This window comes from Dinoponera quadriceps, unplaced genomic scaffold (genome assembly GCF_001313825.1).
Source record: "Dinoponera quadriceps isolate SergipeBrazil2010 unplaced genomic scaffold, ASM131382v1 scaffold533, whole genome shotgun sequence".
Lineage (NCBI taxonomy): Eukaryota > Metazoa > Arthropoda > Insecta > Hymenoptera > Formicidae > Dinoponera > Dinoponera quadriceps.
The window spans coordinates 616,894-633,132 of NW_014554780.1; the positions used below are offsets into that span (position 1 = coordinate 616,894).

Here is a 16,239-nt window from a genome sequence, read left to right on the forward strand (position 1 = left end):
GGGGGGGGGGGGAGGGGGGAGCGCGTCGAAGAAGAATTTAATCTCGACTGTCGTAAAGTAACTACGGTGATTCGGAACGTTCTTACGTCGATTCGAAACTCCTCTAAGTAAATACCGAGCGTCTATGAAACCTTGGATCCTCTTTTCCCAATCCCTCGTACTTTATAACAATCGAGTCAAATCGGCGATATCACGGTAGAAGCGAACGTTACGATTCACTGGTGGTGCGGTCGTACGAATGGAACGCGTACCCCGTGGCCGTTCACTGCTGACCGACTGGTCATTGCTACTGCATAATCATGAGGCGCCAGGCTATACTTACTCGGCTTCCTCGACGGTTTCGGTCATGGCCAGGAAGACGCAGTTAAGAAGTATGGTAGCCATGACCACGTAATCGAAGTACTGATTCGTACTTAGGAAGATACAGCACCGCCGTATAGGATTCCACGGTGAGAATATGAACCAACTATTAGTCGCCGTAAACCTATGGATGTAGTTCTTGCGGAACCTCTTGGACACCACGCAGAACGTCTGAAACAGAAGCGTGCGGGCGCTTTTACTGTCTAAGGCCGGGACTCTCCGCGGGATCCCTCCGACGGCATGAGGAGGGCGAATTCAAAATGGATTACCCTCGATTCTCTTACAACCGTTTCTCCGAGACACCGTGCTTAAGGTGAAAAAATTTCGAACCCCAAACATCCGTAGGAATTTTGCAGTCGTGATCGTGTCGTTCGCGTTGCTTTCTAAATCTCCTCTCACTGCCTTCAAATAGTCTCGGCGTTATGAATATATCCTAGCCGGGCAGGGCTATTACGGTACTTTCTCGGGTGACAAATGCTCGTATCTTTGAGAAAAAAGAAAAACATTTCCCTCGTGTTTGCACACGGAGGTGTCTCGGAGGAGGTATGCGAGGTGAAGCGTCACGCGAATTTCTTCCCGGAACCGCTCGGTTTACCCAAGCTCGACCTTTCCACGCCGTCCTCGACGATAAATATCTCGCTAACGACGTCGCGAATTCAATGTTTGCGAGAGAAGCGAGCTCCGGCACGCATTAATCGAGAGATAATGCTCGATCCGAGACATTACGTCGAAGCTCTTTCCTCGGTGGAAATTTATAACGTGCGGAATCACGTGCCGCGAGAGCTTCTGGAGCCCTGAAGGGACCGCCGCACGGGGCCTGTAACCGATTTGGGTTAATCTAGGCAGAAGATCGGTGTTGGTTATTATTGCAGCGCTGCTCCTGCGCAGGTAGACGTTCCGTTATATCGCATTCCGCGTTGACGCGGCACTTAAACGAAATAATGAGACTCACGTGGCCGCCCCGCGAGATTAATTCTTTATTCGCCGCGCGACGCATGCAGATCAGCTCTGCACGTCGCGTTATAAAAACATGCCGAATGTAGATGGGATGATAATTGAAAATTTCCGGTATAACGCGGTATAATGCGGTGCGCGCTGGAAAATTTGCGCCTAGCGCAACGCGCTCGCGACTTTTGCATTTGCAATTTAAATACCCTCGTAATTGGAGCTTCATCGGAGGATCCGGTAAAGTTTACTCTTTGATACCAACAGGAAGTAAAGTTTTTAACGTCTGCTTGCACGGCTCCGTGCGATTCGTGAGAATTCGTTCATCTCCGGCGTCTGGTAATTTTGCAATTGCTATTGGATCTCGGCAGAGATGAAAAAAAAGTTTACATTCCGACGTGGAATATTGTCGCTGTTCCATTAGCCGCTGTCACGGTTGATATTTTCGCTATTACTCTCTACGCGCGGATGAAACAATCCGAATTCCAGTCGGGTAATGGGAGGCCAGCAACGGGTGGGTTATTCGTGCGATTTGAAAAACGGCGCGACCGGCGCGGCTGCTTCGTTAAAATTGACTCGGTTCTGCTGTACGTCGGAGGGAGAATTCTCACCTATTACAACGTCCGTCTTATTCACGGTTCAGTGAATCACGGTGAGGTGCAGCATGGCGCCGTTCGCCTCGTCCGTAGGATATAGAGCTTAAGAGGCGTGCTAAAACAGCGCAGCCTCCAAAGGCGGCAGTGGGTCAACGCATAATTATTAATGACCCGTTTCAGCATTCAGATAACGGCCCGCGTATCCGCGAATTCAAGCCCACGGTGTAAGGGTTGCTCCCAAGACCGAGTTCTCAGCGCGACAATCCGACCGTCTTCCGTCCGAAGTGCTGATTTGTTAATCACTTCTCTACGGCGAAACGTAGATTAGGCCGGCGCGGACGGGAATTCGCCTTATCTACCGAAATGAGGATTATTCGTTGGGAAATTTATGCCCGCCACTTCGCCACGAGTTCGTCCACTTGTTCCTATTCGTTAGAACGCCCGATTTTATTCGTTAGAAGCATTTTCCAACTATGAACGCGGAATCTATTTCATTAAGTATTAGACGGGTGAATTAATTCGGGGCTTTCCTTACCAACGATCGAAGATTCATTTATCAATACGGAAGGTGTACAACTTCAATTACATCCAAAAATAATCTTTGTTATTACCGGTGACGTCTCACCATTTATCGGGCAGTCGACGAATTCCACTGTGATAGAAATTTACCGGTTTTAAAGCAACGGAGTTATCGATCGATTTTTCAGCCTCTATTGTTTTAAAGTGTGTGTCAGTTAAATGGCGAATTAAATAACACACCTGATATTGTATCTCTCTGGTAATTGGGAAAAAAATCACTTTCAAATATGAATCGTGCGAGGAAATATTACGGCAATATTGGTGCGGAGCGTAAGAGTAAATAATAATAATCGAATGTAAATACACGAGCTGAAGTGAGATTGTATCGTATGGAGAAATTTATTATTATTCGCAGCGTTAAGGAGCACCAAGAGCATGAGAAATTATCATAAATTGGACCGGCAACCTAAGGAGTTCTAATGCAAATGCTTTTATCCGTTGAGACTTGCGATTTGCAATTAAGCAAACCGCGCAGCGACTAATACTCCGTGCGCCTTTCTTCATATTACGGTTGTATTTTACAAACCTTATCTTAAACACTCAGCGGAGAAACAATGCTACCGCAAGCCTACGAAATGACGTTTTTCATAATTAACCCTTTTACCCCTGAGATGTATACGCCGGAGTCGCTTGAGGTAATCGTAATCAGGCTCATTTATCGAAATAGAACTCACGCTGTCTAAATTGCATCGCAAATTCTGATGAAACCAACCTGATTATTATTATTAATACAAGTCTCGTTATTTATCAAGAGTTAACGTAAATATTTGTAATCGTGATTGAGAAAACAATCATTATAAATCAATAATTAAACTGAGAAAATAATAATTAAAATAATTATAAATTATAAATCCTTCATATAACAACGACAACGACAATAAAAGCAAATAATAATAATAATCCTTCATCATTCTTATTGAAACTTAGTTTCTTCCATTTTTTTTTAATCCCTCTGAGACAGTTTAAGAATTGTCGATTCTTCGGCGTTCTCGCAAGAGGGATCTTGACTTGAAGATCATCGAACTGTAGGCGAAAAGCAGTTCAGCAGGTCTCAGGCACTTGCCATATCTCACAGGCACTCGGCATCGACAAATCAACGCGTCTGCAGTAGAAACTTGTCTCCTCCCAAATTTACCCGCCTTTGGCGCGGAGTTTTGACCGTAAATCGGGACGAGCTGTCGCGCGCATACACGCGCGTTTTTCGACGTTCGTGTTGTATGCGACGTATATTCGTCGCTGCAGTCCCCGTATCTTCTTTATGTTAGAAATGCCTTTATGTTATAATTGATTGCATCCTTCTCCCCCCTCTCCCCCTGATAAAATGTCGCTACCAACGATGTGTCTCTCTTTACGTGGAGATCGGTAAGTTTTATGGCCCTATGAAAGATACGACGCATAAACTTCTTATCTGAGACTTATACGATGGCGATTCATACACGGGGCTGTGTTCAGATTTTACTTTACGGTATTTTGGATTATCGAGATATTTCAAATGGGCGGTCGCGACAACGACAGTTTGGGAAATCGATACCGTCGAATCGTGCCCGCGAGGAAATCCAGTTAATGGCTGGAAATGAACTTCGCCGTAGTACGATGGAAGGAAAATAGCGGGACACCGTGTATATAACACATTTCTGGATCATTTCCCGCGGCTACGTTGATAAAGTTCTCAACTCGAGCTGGAGCTTACACTCGGCTCAAAGTCAGCGGCGTCGTTTTCGGCGCTTTCACGGCGAAACAGAACGAAGGCCAACGGCCTACTTTCGAGTCATCAGATGCGACGATGCGCCGTTGAAAGTAGAGCATGCTGCAGCCGGGATTATTAATCGAGGGTGTCGCCTTAAGGTCGGCTAGGTCGGGAAAATACGTGCGCGGGAATGACGCGCTTCGCAGCAACGCTCGCAATTTGCATCGCTTAACCCTTTCGCCGACGACCACCATTCACCACCCGTCCCAACGGCGTTCTTTTGTCGCCCGGCGACTGTGAATTCTCCTGGGTCCTTCGGTAAATTTTACTCTTATTTACGTTACTCGGAAGATCGCGCATTAGATAGCGCGAAAACGCAAATGGGCGCTCTCGAAATCCCTTCTCAACGAGAACGTCGCGATTTCGATCTTTTTCTTCTGCCACAGCCAGAGATGAAAATGCCTCAATCTGACGGCAAATTACTCGGTAAATTACGAAAAATTATCCGATAATTTTGGAAAGTGATGGTAAAATAATAATTTAGAAAAATTTACAGGAATAACAAATTTTGGTATAAAGCTCAAAAGAATTAGCTTTAAAAATAAATAAAACACTTTACACTTTACACTTTAGTAAATAGTTTCTTTTCTTTCATCTGAAAAACATTTTAGAGATTATCAGATATTTAGTTCATGAGAAGTAAGAGGAATGTTGTTTTATTTTATGCATTAGTGTGGAGAACATAAATATAGCCTATTTGTGCAACTTGTGAAACTATCAAAAACAACGAATTTTACTAAAATTACAAATAAATTACCATCTTACCATAATTTTACCGAAAGTAATCGTAACTTTGAATCTGATGGTAATTTTACATTTCTATTTACGAATCGGAAATAAGCGATTCTGCGTGAACTAAATTGCAGAGGTGTAAGTGAATAGCAAGATCTTGGCCTTCGTTTAATTAAAAGTAAATTAAGGTCGGTTAAATTTTGAAGTTGCACTTAATCTCCAAAATGATTAATGTTGAAATTCAGTTGTGATAGAAATGTGGCGGATCTCGTTGAATTCTGCTGAGGGAACGACATTAGAAGCGAGGATAAGAGGCATCACCATTTTTTAAAAATGCATGAATGTCCTCGGTAAAAATGACGAAGAATAAATAATTCATTCAGTAATACACATAGAATAAATCTAGCGTTGAAAATTCAACAAGTGGGAATCGGGGCAAAGTCTAGCTTCTTAGTTGTCCAACTTAGAACATTCATTCCTACGCTTTTACGAAATAATCATAATTATGGATTTATCTTCGCCTTTAATTTGCCTGAAGCTATCTAATTTCTTTCCCGATTAATTATCGTTAATTTGGTGAAAGAATTTATCGACTCTTCGTTTTAATCGTTCCCGCGTGCTATCTGCTACAGCTAGTTGATGGAGGTGCTAGCTACGACGTACTAGTTGAACGAGAACTTTTACTATCGCTGATACATAAATGAAAACGATCGATAGTCGTTTTCGTGGCTTTTTCCGCTGGGAACTTCGTCGAACCGATTCTTGGCTTAACGATCCCGCTTATAGACGCGAACTTATTTGGAAGTGTAGCGTTCAAACTCGAGATGTTGCAACGTTACGATTAGTCTGCGGCAACGTTTCGCTGTTTTCAGTTTTTCGTACGAGGATAGTTAAGACAGAGAAGGTTTTTCATATCTTAACGTAATTGATTAGTAAGTTAATTTTTACGGAATTTTAATGGAAACACGATCTATGTATATGTAAAATTAGAGTAAAATTAATCATACCGAAGCTGAAATAATTGAAGCCAAAGTTAACACTATAAACGATTTCCAATATCACGCTTTTAATCCTAGCGACTAATTCTACTCTTGTGGTTTTAACGAGAAGACGATAAAGGAGACTTGTAGAAATATTATTTAAAAAAATACAAAATCATTGGCTATTTAGTTTTTCAGAAATTGATATGTAAAGTACACAATTTCTGACAACGGTTGAAATAAGATTGAAAATAAATCGATTTTCATACACACTTTTCGAATTCAAGGCATTTTATAATGTAACCGAGGCTAATGTTAAATTCATGAAAGACCGTGAATTATGGCATATCGAGGAAGTGCCACACACAGACGGGGAAATCATCCGGAATCAATTGACCATAAAATAGCAGCTTCGTGGCAATTGGTACGCAGATCACTGTTATTCTGTTAGATTCTAAATGAATTTGCCGACGAGCGATATAATCGATTGTTGACCACTGAGAAAACAAAAGCACCTCACACTGAAAGAATTGACTTTCGCTCTTACATTGATTGAACATTTCTTATTCCGCTCAATGTAAGCATTACACACCTCTGAAATGTTGGAGCTTACTCTTTGAAAGGCTTCGTATGCTTTTAGATCGTAATTATATAGAAACCATTATACGATCCTATTGGTATATGACTGGCTCAGCTGTACACACAAAGGGTAATATCTGTTGATTGCTCGGTTTGGCGCCTTTAACCCTCAGGTTGCTTGACCTTGCATTAACCGAGCTCCGTGTAACTACCGCAGCCGTTAGCTTATCTACCGTATTAGATTAGACTACATCCGTGTTTAGATTATATCTAAACAGGTATCAGGCGGCTCTTTCCCATCTTACCAGGAATAGCCTGAGGAAGTCTCTACGCTTTTCACGCAGGAGACGGCAGACGGTCGATGTAAATTGTTTCCTTCATTTTGTAAGACACGAAAAATTTAGGGGTTTAATGGTAAACATTTTGATCGCGCTAAAATATCGACACACGTTGCTTTAACTGTTATTTTAACGTTTATTTTAACGGCGAATTTATCCAGGAATTAATCTCTAGGAGACAGTATTGACATGCTATCATCGACACACTAAGAATCTTTCGTAGATGATAATTCAAAGATAATACGTAAAGAGAACAATTCTGCGTTAAGTCTCCGTTTATGGAAAATAGTCTCTCTTTTCGGCCTTAATTGGTTTCAAATATTAATTCGTCTCGTCTTTATTTCGGATTATCTTGGAGCGTTAATACGGCGTTTGTACATCAATCACAATTAAAGTACTCGCAGTCAACGAGACTCCGAAACGTTCCTGTATACTTTAACAGGTTAGCAAATTTGTTCTCGATCGCACTTAACTCGTCGAATAATTAAAACTGAACAAATAACGCGCGCGCGGTAACCAGCAGGGAGAAACGTTTTCTGCATGTTTCACTCTCTCTCTCTCTCTCTTCCTCTCTCACTTCCATCCCCTATCGCCCTATCCATCCATCCTGTTCACCACCCTATGCCTCTGTTTAACTGCCATTTGGGATGACCCTCAGATTCTGGTGTCAATTCCGGGGTTGCGCGTACGGCCGGGTTGAGTCCGCCCTAGCCAATTTCCGGCAGGTTGCGCCATTTTTCGCCGTCCCTCTCGCCTGGGTTCCCCCTCTGCCCCCTCTTTCCCTTATTTTTACACGTCGATCGCGCGCGCGGACTTCGGACGTAGGCACACACCATCGTCATCATCGTCGGCGAGCCGCCGCCGCCGGCGAGCGACGCTTTTTGCGGTGCCGGGGTTCGCACCGACTAATATCGATCCGCACCTTGAATGCTCCGCGAGCGCGAGCAACACGTGCACCAACCAGCCGACCGACCGACCGACCAACAGCCGACCAGCCAACCAACCAGGTCAACGTCGAGCACACGGAGTGTCGCTTGACGTTCGCACACACGCGCCCGTTCCAGATAAATAATACATGCGTCTCCGCCGGAAGCGCGCCATCGGCAGCGCGCGGTCAGTCGGTTTCGATGACTCCGACGGTCGGCCGACATCGGTGACTTCCTTCGGAGAAACGAACGACCGAGAAGCGAAGTGGAGCGCGGCAGAGCGACGGTGATTACACGTACCGGAAGAAACATTTCCTTTACTGGGGGATGATATGAGCGGAGAGACGGAAAGATGGAGAGATAGAGAGATGAAGAGATAGATAGAGAGAGAGAGAGAGAAGCATTTATTTCAGTCCTAGGTAAAGTTTTTGTAAGAATCGCAATGATTAATAAGGGATTAATTAATTTGTACGAGTTAGTGATCACACGGGAAACAATAGGTCGGACTTTATATAAAAAAAATATTTCTAAAGATGTCCTAGTAGCGATGAGTATCAACTGTTAGCGAGAACACACAGGGTAGTGTCAGAGAGAATTCACATACAGAAAGACATATATTGCATTCAAGGTAATATTACTCGTTTCAAATATTTTGTATGTTTATATATACGCAAGTGTCATATAAGTTCATTATAACCTAATAATCACCGAGTATCAGTTATATTACATTTATGTTATAATTTGTAACTCAACGTAAATAAATGCAATGTAACATATGTGTTATATAACATTTACATTGTTGAGTGAGAAATTATAACATAGATGTAATGTAACTGATACACGGTACTTAATGCAGATAAGCATCAAATTTTAATTCAGAATATATTTTGAATATTAATAAGTTCAGTACTTCAATTAAGAGTATTTAAATTAAAAAAATTAAAACTTCGGTTTATACTTATTCCAGTTAATCGGATTTAAAGTTTATAATATTCTTGAGATAAGAGAGAACTAATTCTTCCTTTGATAATGAGCTTTTCTAATATTTGTGATGAGTATATTTTAATACTATTTTCAAGAAAATATTCTTTGCTCAAGATCTCTTTCCTTTTAAAAGGAGAAAAAAAATTTACTGAGTAATTGCTTTTCTTCACAGTAGAAGTGACATTTTTCTCTATGTATGCTTCTGATTTGAACATATCTAGTCAGGTTTACTAAGATAGGCGGATATATCAAGGAAAAGAGAGAGAAAGAGAGAGAGAGAGAGAGGCGGAAGGGAGGAGAGATCGAGTTACTTGAGATCCATCGCAGTCGACCAGTACGCGGCCGTGTAGACTTTTTATTACTTGCAGTGTGCACATGGCACACGATATTCGCTCTCTTCTTTCTACATCCGACTCGCCGCGAACATTGAAGAATTACTTATACACTACGCGGAATCGATCGCTTCCTCAACGGAGACGTCGCCGGCAATTATCGTGCGCGCTCACGTTGTCAGTTCTCTCTCCGCATTAAACGTCCCTGTGACTAATCCTCGAACTGTAAATCCGTCAGAACGAAGTTCACCTCAAATCGAATGAAGAGCAAAATCGCCGCCGCGATGTAAATCCACCTGTCGGTATTAATTACTTTCTCGCGCGACACGACCGGAAATTATCCGCCGCAATTCCCTCGGGCTTCGGGGCAATTTGCGAAAAATAAGGCGAGAGTGAACGAAATCGACGAATCTCCCCTTGCTCTCTCACTCTCTCTCTCTCTCTGTCCTCGCGTGGCGTGAGCGCGATAAAAAGGACTCACGAACGAATTAATCGGCGAAATTCTAATTTTTTGCAGCGTGAGCTTTACGAAGGGGGGAGGGGGTCGTGACTGTAACTTGGGCGTGTAATTCGGACCGCGTCGTCGTAAAATACTTCGCCGAAATTTCATGCCTCGTATTCAGGGCACGTCGTCAGAATTAGCGGTGCCTTTCCGTTTCCACGAGGCCCTACCAGGTACGTCAAATGTTTGCGAGAGAAAGAGAAATTACACGTCTATATGTAATTTTGACAGCTAACTGATTATCTACCGCGCATGTTCGTTAGTTCGTAGGTTCGCTTCGTCATATTTTTTGTATTTCGAAATATGTAGAAGATCCGTTGCAACCGTTCTGCACGTCGGTGCACATATTAAAACAATCTCAAATCAAGCCAATTTCCTTCCGAAAAACAGAATAACGCTGAAATGCAGGAGCGACGTGCAGAAGCGATGTACAAAAAAAATGGAGATCCTTTGTTTCATAAACGAGACGCTCGTAGCTAAACTGGGACAAGTTCATAATTTGTGGGATCTGGTATAAGTAAGTAGTCGTGTCTGACGGTGGTCATTATAAATTATGCGCTTGATAGTCCACTCCAGGTATGAACGCGTCTCATTTATTAAACCGGAAAATTTTACATTTTCCTCCGCTTGTTTTCGCGACGCGGCGCTCTCGCGAGATTCTTTCTTTTCGCGTTTTACGACTGTCCCGATTTTTAGAATCACAGCATCCGTTTAATCGGAAGACCGATTTGAAATCTATTCACGACGCGATTACGGCCGCTCCGATATCGTGCTTTCATGTTATGGCGATTAAAGTCGGAAGGACGTCGCCGATTATTTCGGCACGCCGATAACGGAATCGCGCAATTACGATCGTCATAACGACGTTAAAGCATTATCACCCGTGTCCGGGACAATCGCGCGTTATTTTTCGATCAACCCTGCGCTGTGTCGCGCGGAATTATGCGGCGCATTCGTATACGCCGCTCGAATGCATCACGTGTACTCGCGACGGCCGCAAAGTACGCGTTACGCCGCGGTGTCTGCGTGTGCGTTTAGCATAAACTGCGGTCAAATTAGCGGGTCGCTCCGTGTGCAGCTTAGCTAAAACACTGCGCGTTAGACTACGTAGCGAGGAATTAATGTCACACGCGCCGAAGGAGACTTTGCCGTAGAAACGAGAAACAAAGAAAATAAGGGAGGAAGAAGAGAACGAGAGAAAAGGAGGGAAAAATATCAATCATTGACGGTGTGCGTTTTCTGTTTTAGGACACTTTTGCACTTGGGCCTACATTTTGCTACATTTTCTCTTATAATAAAGCCCATTAAAAGTTGATGAGTTATCGACTAGCGTCATTTAATTAACTCTTCCGCGATATCCACGCGGCATCGTTCGTCGGAAGGTTCGGTGACGTTATTGACAAAACATTCCGTCGCGCCCACATTCATCGTCAAATGTCAGATAACGCGTTGACTGCAATTACTCATTAACTGTTTAATTGCCGAATTGCTTTCGGTCTGACGAGTAATGAATTCCTAATTGTGCTCTCCCGTGACCAATTAAGACAATTTCGAAAAAATCAATGTATCCACAGTTGCATCTCGCGCGAAGTTAAACAAAAATTGGCTGTCCGGAAAGCGCCTCTCGCACAAAATATATTCGCGCGATATACTCGAAATGTATCGGTATTAATTAAATTTGATGTATATTTAATAAAATAAATAAATATAGTAAAAAGGACGGTTAAACATTTTAATGAATTTACACGAAATTGACGCCGAAAGCGATACATCCAATTAATGCTTAAACGATTAATTACTTTGGCGCAAGCGTGTCGTCTCGAAAAGCTGAGTGCCGGTATTAATTAGAAGGCCGAAAATACGCGAATGAAATAGCGCGAATAAAGTAATAAAAACGATAATTAAGTTCCAACGTATGATTCAATCGGCACTATCGCATAGAGTCGCGTTTATTTTCATCGGTGAGTAATAAATTTCAATATAACAACGTGTTAATTAATACTAATATAATAAACATCCGGCATTAGTACAGCAGAGCGTAAACAGCTATAATCAGATGTCGCGAATTAGACCGATGAAATGGAATATCGCTTTTCTGTTCCCGCTATAAAATTGAAATCATAACAATGTAATCATCGGAACAAAGGAATGCAAACAATTGGAATCGGATGTCGCGAATTAAATCGCACGAATAGAAAGTCAATGTTTAGCTGTGCGCGTGCTGAAAATTAGAACACACACACACACACACAGTTTATATATAATTGAATATAATACTTAATACGTAATTGGCAAAAAGTAAAACTCGCCCCCGTTACATAATGAGACATAATCTTTTTTTCCAAATGAGGTACTTTAAATGTATGTAATGTGGCGTATTTACAAGACAAAGTACGCAAGTACAATTTTAATACCCGGAGTCGTTGAAACTGCTCTCGCTCGCGACGCCTTTTCAAATGCGAGAGACATGAAGAGGATAACTGCACTTATCCCCATCGACATAGGTGGTCTCAATTCAGAACGAACTGCTTTTCATAAAAATATCATCGCAACCCGTTCGCAAGTCCGGCGGAAAAACTGCCGTTATCAGAACAGACCGTCCCGAACTTTTTACATCAGCGCGTATCCTCCCGGCGAGATTAAAAATCCTCCGGGTGAGGGAAAAAAAGAGCCATCTCTCGCCATCTCTCCCTCTCGTGTGTCTATGGAAATCGTGAAATGTCCTCGCGCGTTATAGCCGCGAAAGGGAGCGACCGTGCTTATCGCGTCGTCAAAACGACACTGACTCGTCCCCTGCGTGTCTAAAAGCGTATTCACACGTTGCCACTCTCGATGGGGAATTGAAAATGTCGTGAAATCTTCATAGGACAGCAGCGCACAACCCGATTGTATGTAAAGTACAATGGGGTAATGGCGGTCACTCAGGTAGAAACTCTCATAAAATTAATAAGAGACTGTCGGATTCAGGATCTGTTCAATTCAATCGATGCCTACAGATGTTTACCGTAATATAACGACCGGTGCGAAAAATTTCATAAAAATGTATACCAAAGTGTTTCGCTAGCGAATTATTCATTCATATCGACGTGGGGCGGTTTTTCTTCCTACGGCGAGGATACCAAGAGATCAACAATTTTGAGCGGCAGACAGCCGAAATAATCTCCTTCGATGCACCTTGGATTACCCGAGCGGCGGAACCCCGCGAACTTCCGTATCCTAGGCGATGATCATCAACCGTGTAAACTCGGCGCGAACGCGATCAGCCGGCGATCGATCTCGTCGCGGAACAGCTCGACTGAAAAACCCGCGATAAAGTAAATGATTTTTCGGTTCAGCCGGTACGAACGGTTGATCGGCTACAGCCGCGATAAGCTCGACACCTCGCTTACGTGTATAACAAACTGTGCAGCGAATTTCCGTGCATGAGGAACAGACGGATACAGATTCGAGGGCTCGTTTTTTCAGACGTGGAATCGCCACCGTGCACTCTCGAGATGAGTGAGCGAGCACGATCGGTTTCAAGCTGAGGTATCTATGTGCAACGTCACGTGAGAGGGGAATCGCAGCGATTTTATACCGTAATATAAGTTTATTGACAATTTATTCCCGATACATTTATTCCGAGGTCTGTTTAATCTCGGCCCGCTTCGATCTGTTGGGACGCGAATTAATATTTTTACATTTAGTACAGCGATTCACAGAAATTCTCGAACTTACATTTAGATTCGAATCTCCAAGTAATTTCACAAAAGTGCCTGTTTGTTTCTTAGCTGTTTCAATTTGTTCGGACATGCAGTGTAAGTCGACTGATTTAACCTTTCAGTCGCACACTTCTGAAAGATCGCTTATACCGTAAAGAGGGTATATTGGTCCTGGGTCATATTGATCCTGGGCGATTTTTTAAATTCTATACCTGAAGAATTGTGAAAGGAAGGGAATTGACGAAATTCTAGAATAAATTTTAACTCTTCCTCTTTAATGTTTGATCACGCATTCATTGAAAATCCAATTTTAAGTTATTGAAAAAAATCGAATTTATACAATGATCTCGCGAATGGTAGTGTTTTAAGTAAATAATCGTAATGTCTTCAATTTTTCACTTCGCGCTGCATAACTGAAAAAGAAATCTCTTAACCGGAAATAGAATTGGTTAACATATTGACCGCTGTGGTATAAACTAGAGAGCGTTTATTTCCAGGGGAAGAAAAATACATTTCTTTTATGCGCGACTGTTGTCATTTCAGATTTATACGAAAAGCATTTCATCAAAATTGTTTCGTAACAACAAAAGTCAAAAAATTAGAGGGATTGAAACGAATCTCCATACGTTGTTTCACACTTCTTTCAAAGGCTAGATTAAAACGAACAAAACTGTGGTGATTCGTATGGTCCCGACCGTATATTACAGTCAAATAAAAATTCATCGGATATTTTTACCGAGACTTAAACATACTATGCAAACGTTTTTAAAAAATTAAAGCTTTTTAATCAGCATATTAATTACGTTTTACAGATTTACAGGTTTTAACTCTTTACAAAGGATAAACCACTGCTTAACGGGGGAGACGATTTAGTTTCGAAAAATATACCATTTCACGGAAAATTTATTATTTCAGAAATTTAAAGTAGATGTTTTCTCAAAAGATTCAATTTGGAAATTATGTGATTAAACCAAGTTCTTTCTCTCGTGTTCTAATATCCGTGTTCGGAATGAAGTATTGTATAACTATTTTACAAATATTTCCATCGGCAAGTGAATGGATATTCAAGAACAGCGTTTAAACATTACAATTACGATGATTTTTCGAGGACGGGTGACATAAATGACAAAGTTATCCCTCCGGACGTGGAGTTTTACAACCAGAGGAAGAGAGTTCGTTAAATAGATAACTATTTCAAGCCCTATAAGACTATAACTGACTCGGCGAGGAATGTGCATGATATAGTACTTCAGCCGGGGCACAATTACGTGCTACCAGAAAGGTGGTTAATGCGGTTAATAATAACTGCACGGGGACTAAAAGTAAACCAGACGGCGTCTAAGATCGACGTAGCGTAAAGACAAGTGACGGTACTTAGGGCAACTACGAGGGCTCGATATGGACGTAGGCACGTATCGATCCAGGCGGTCGCTGAATCATGCGATCGCCGTCGTTCACGGGCGCAAAAAGCGCCCGTCACGATGGCTACGCGACGATCCAATCGTAGAAGTTTAATCGAGCGCGATGCAAGTCAAGCGGGCAAAAAGTCTTACCGTCGACCACAGCGTCGCCTTGAAAATAGACTCGGTAGGGCAGCCACGCGGTCGAAGGAGGCACCTCGCATTTATGGATACCCGCGAGGTTGTCGACTCGGAAGTTCGATCAATGTCCGCAATAGCGTAATCTAATGTTAGATGTGATATTGTGGGGGGAAAAAAAGATTAATCTGTACGTTTAAGGACGCATCTCGATTTTTTGACGCGAGATGCGACTTTTTTCTGACAGTCAGAAAGAAAGGGGGGGGGGGGCGGACGACTGAGCATATCGGTAATTCTAAATTATAATCCATCAGAATCACGGAAGAAACGTTTCTGTCGCGTTAGGTTCGGCAACTGCGAAGAAGCGCAACGAATCCTTATTTCCTATTTGATTTCGAGCGAAAATTACGAGAAAAGCTTCCATCGAACCAAACTTTCCCCGAGAAAAAATTACCTTCAAATTGACGGACGGCTCCATAGATCAAGGAAGAGAGTGAGCAAAAGAGAGAGAGAGAGAGAGACAGAGAGAGAGAGAGAGAGAGAGAAAGAGCGAAGAATCTAGAACAGTCCGTCGTCATCCTGCATATTTCCTCTTTAAAATCTCTGAGAGGGAAGTCGCCGGTAGGATCGACCGGCCGGTTGGAGAACGGAGCGAGACGCGGGGCGAAAACAATGGTCGACGCGGTACTTCGCCAAGAACGGTCAAGAAGTTGAAGTCGGTTCGTTACGCGGCCGTATTATACATTCCATCGGTCGCGATAGGGTTGAAGATAAAATAGGTCGCGGTCGAAACATACGCCGCGCGAACCTCCGTAAATGTGCCATACCGTTGTTGTACTATTTATACGCGTATTAGTCGCTACCTACTGCAGGGGGTGGCGGTGGTGGCAACGAAAAGAGAGAGCGAGAACGGGAGAGAGAGAGAGAGGGAGTTGGGTGGATGGGAGAGGGGTGGGTTCGGTCGGGGTTGAAAAAAGGGGGGCAGAGGGGAGGCGATAGGCGGAGCCTGTGATTCTTTACATTCCTTTTACTGTGCGCAATTTCAGCGCAATGCACCAAGCGCTGGATCGGATGAGCCTGTAAGATTGCCGCGCGCAGCCTAAATAATAGAAGCATTAGGAACACACAGGTGGCCGTGTGTGGACGCGAGCTCGCTCTAGATCTCGCACAGCCACCTCGGGGGAAGAGGATACACGCTTCCCGATATATTACTCGAACGGACGCCTCCGTCGTTGTCGTCGTCGTCGCCGCTCCCCAGGAGCAAAACTGTTGCTCGTTATTTCCGCGTAACCGGTCCGCTTTTCCGGTGGGAAAATTCCGCGCGAGACGGCGAGCACGGCCGCGGAGCTTTCAAGTCGGAGTTATTCAATTTAAAAATGAGATAAACGCCGACGCCCGAG

At 43.1% G+C, this 16,239-nt stretch overlaps 1 protein-coding gene across 2 annotated transcripts in view; it reads right to left on the reverse strand.

The window, feature by feature from the left end:
- Positions 1-16,239, reverse strand: part of LOC106741808 (sodium channel protein 60E) — an 84,152-nt gene that overhangs the window by 34,567 nt on the left and 33,346 nt on the right. For both annotated transcript variants that reach the window (XM_014614161.1, XM_014614162.1), the window contains exon 2: positions 323-531. In XM_014614161.1, the coding sequence (XP_014469647.1) occupies positions 323-531 (209 nt within the window). The remainder of the gene's footprint in view (positions 1-322; positions 532-16,239) is intronic.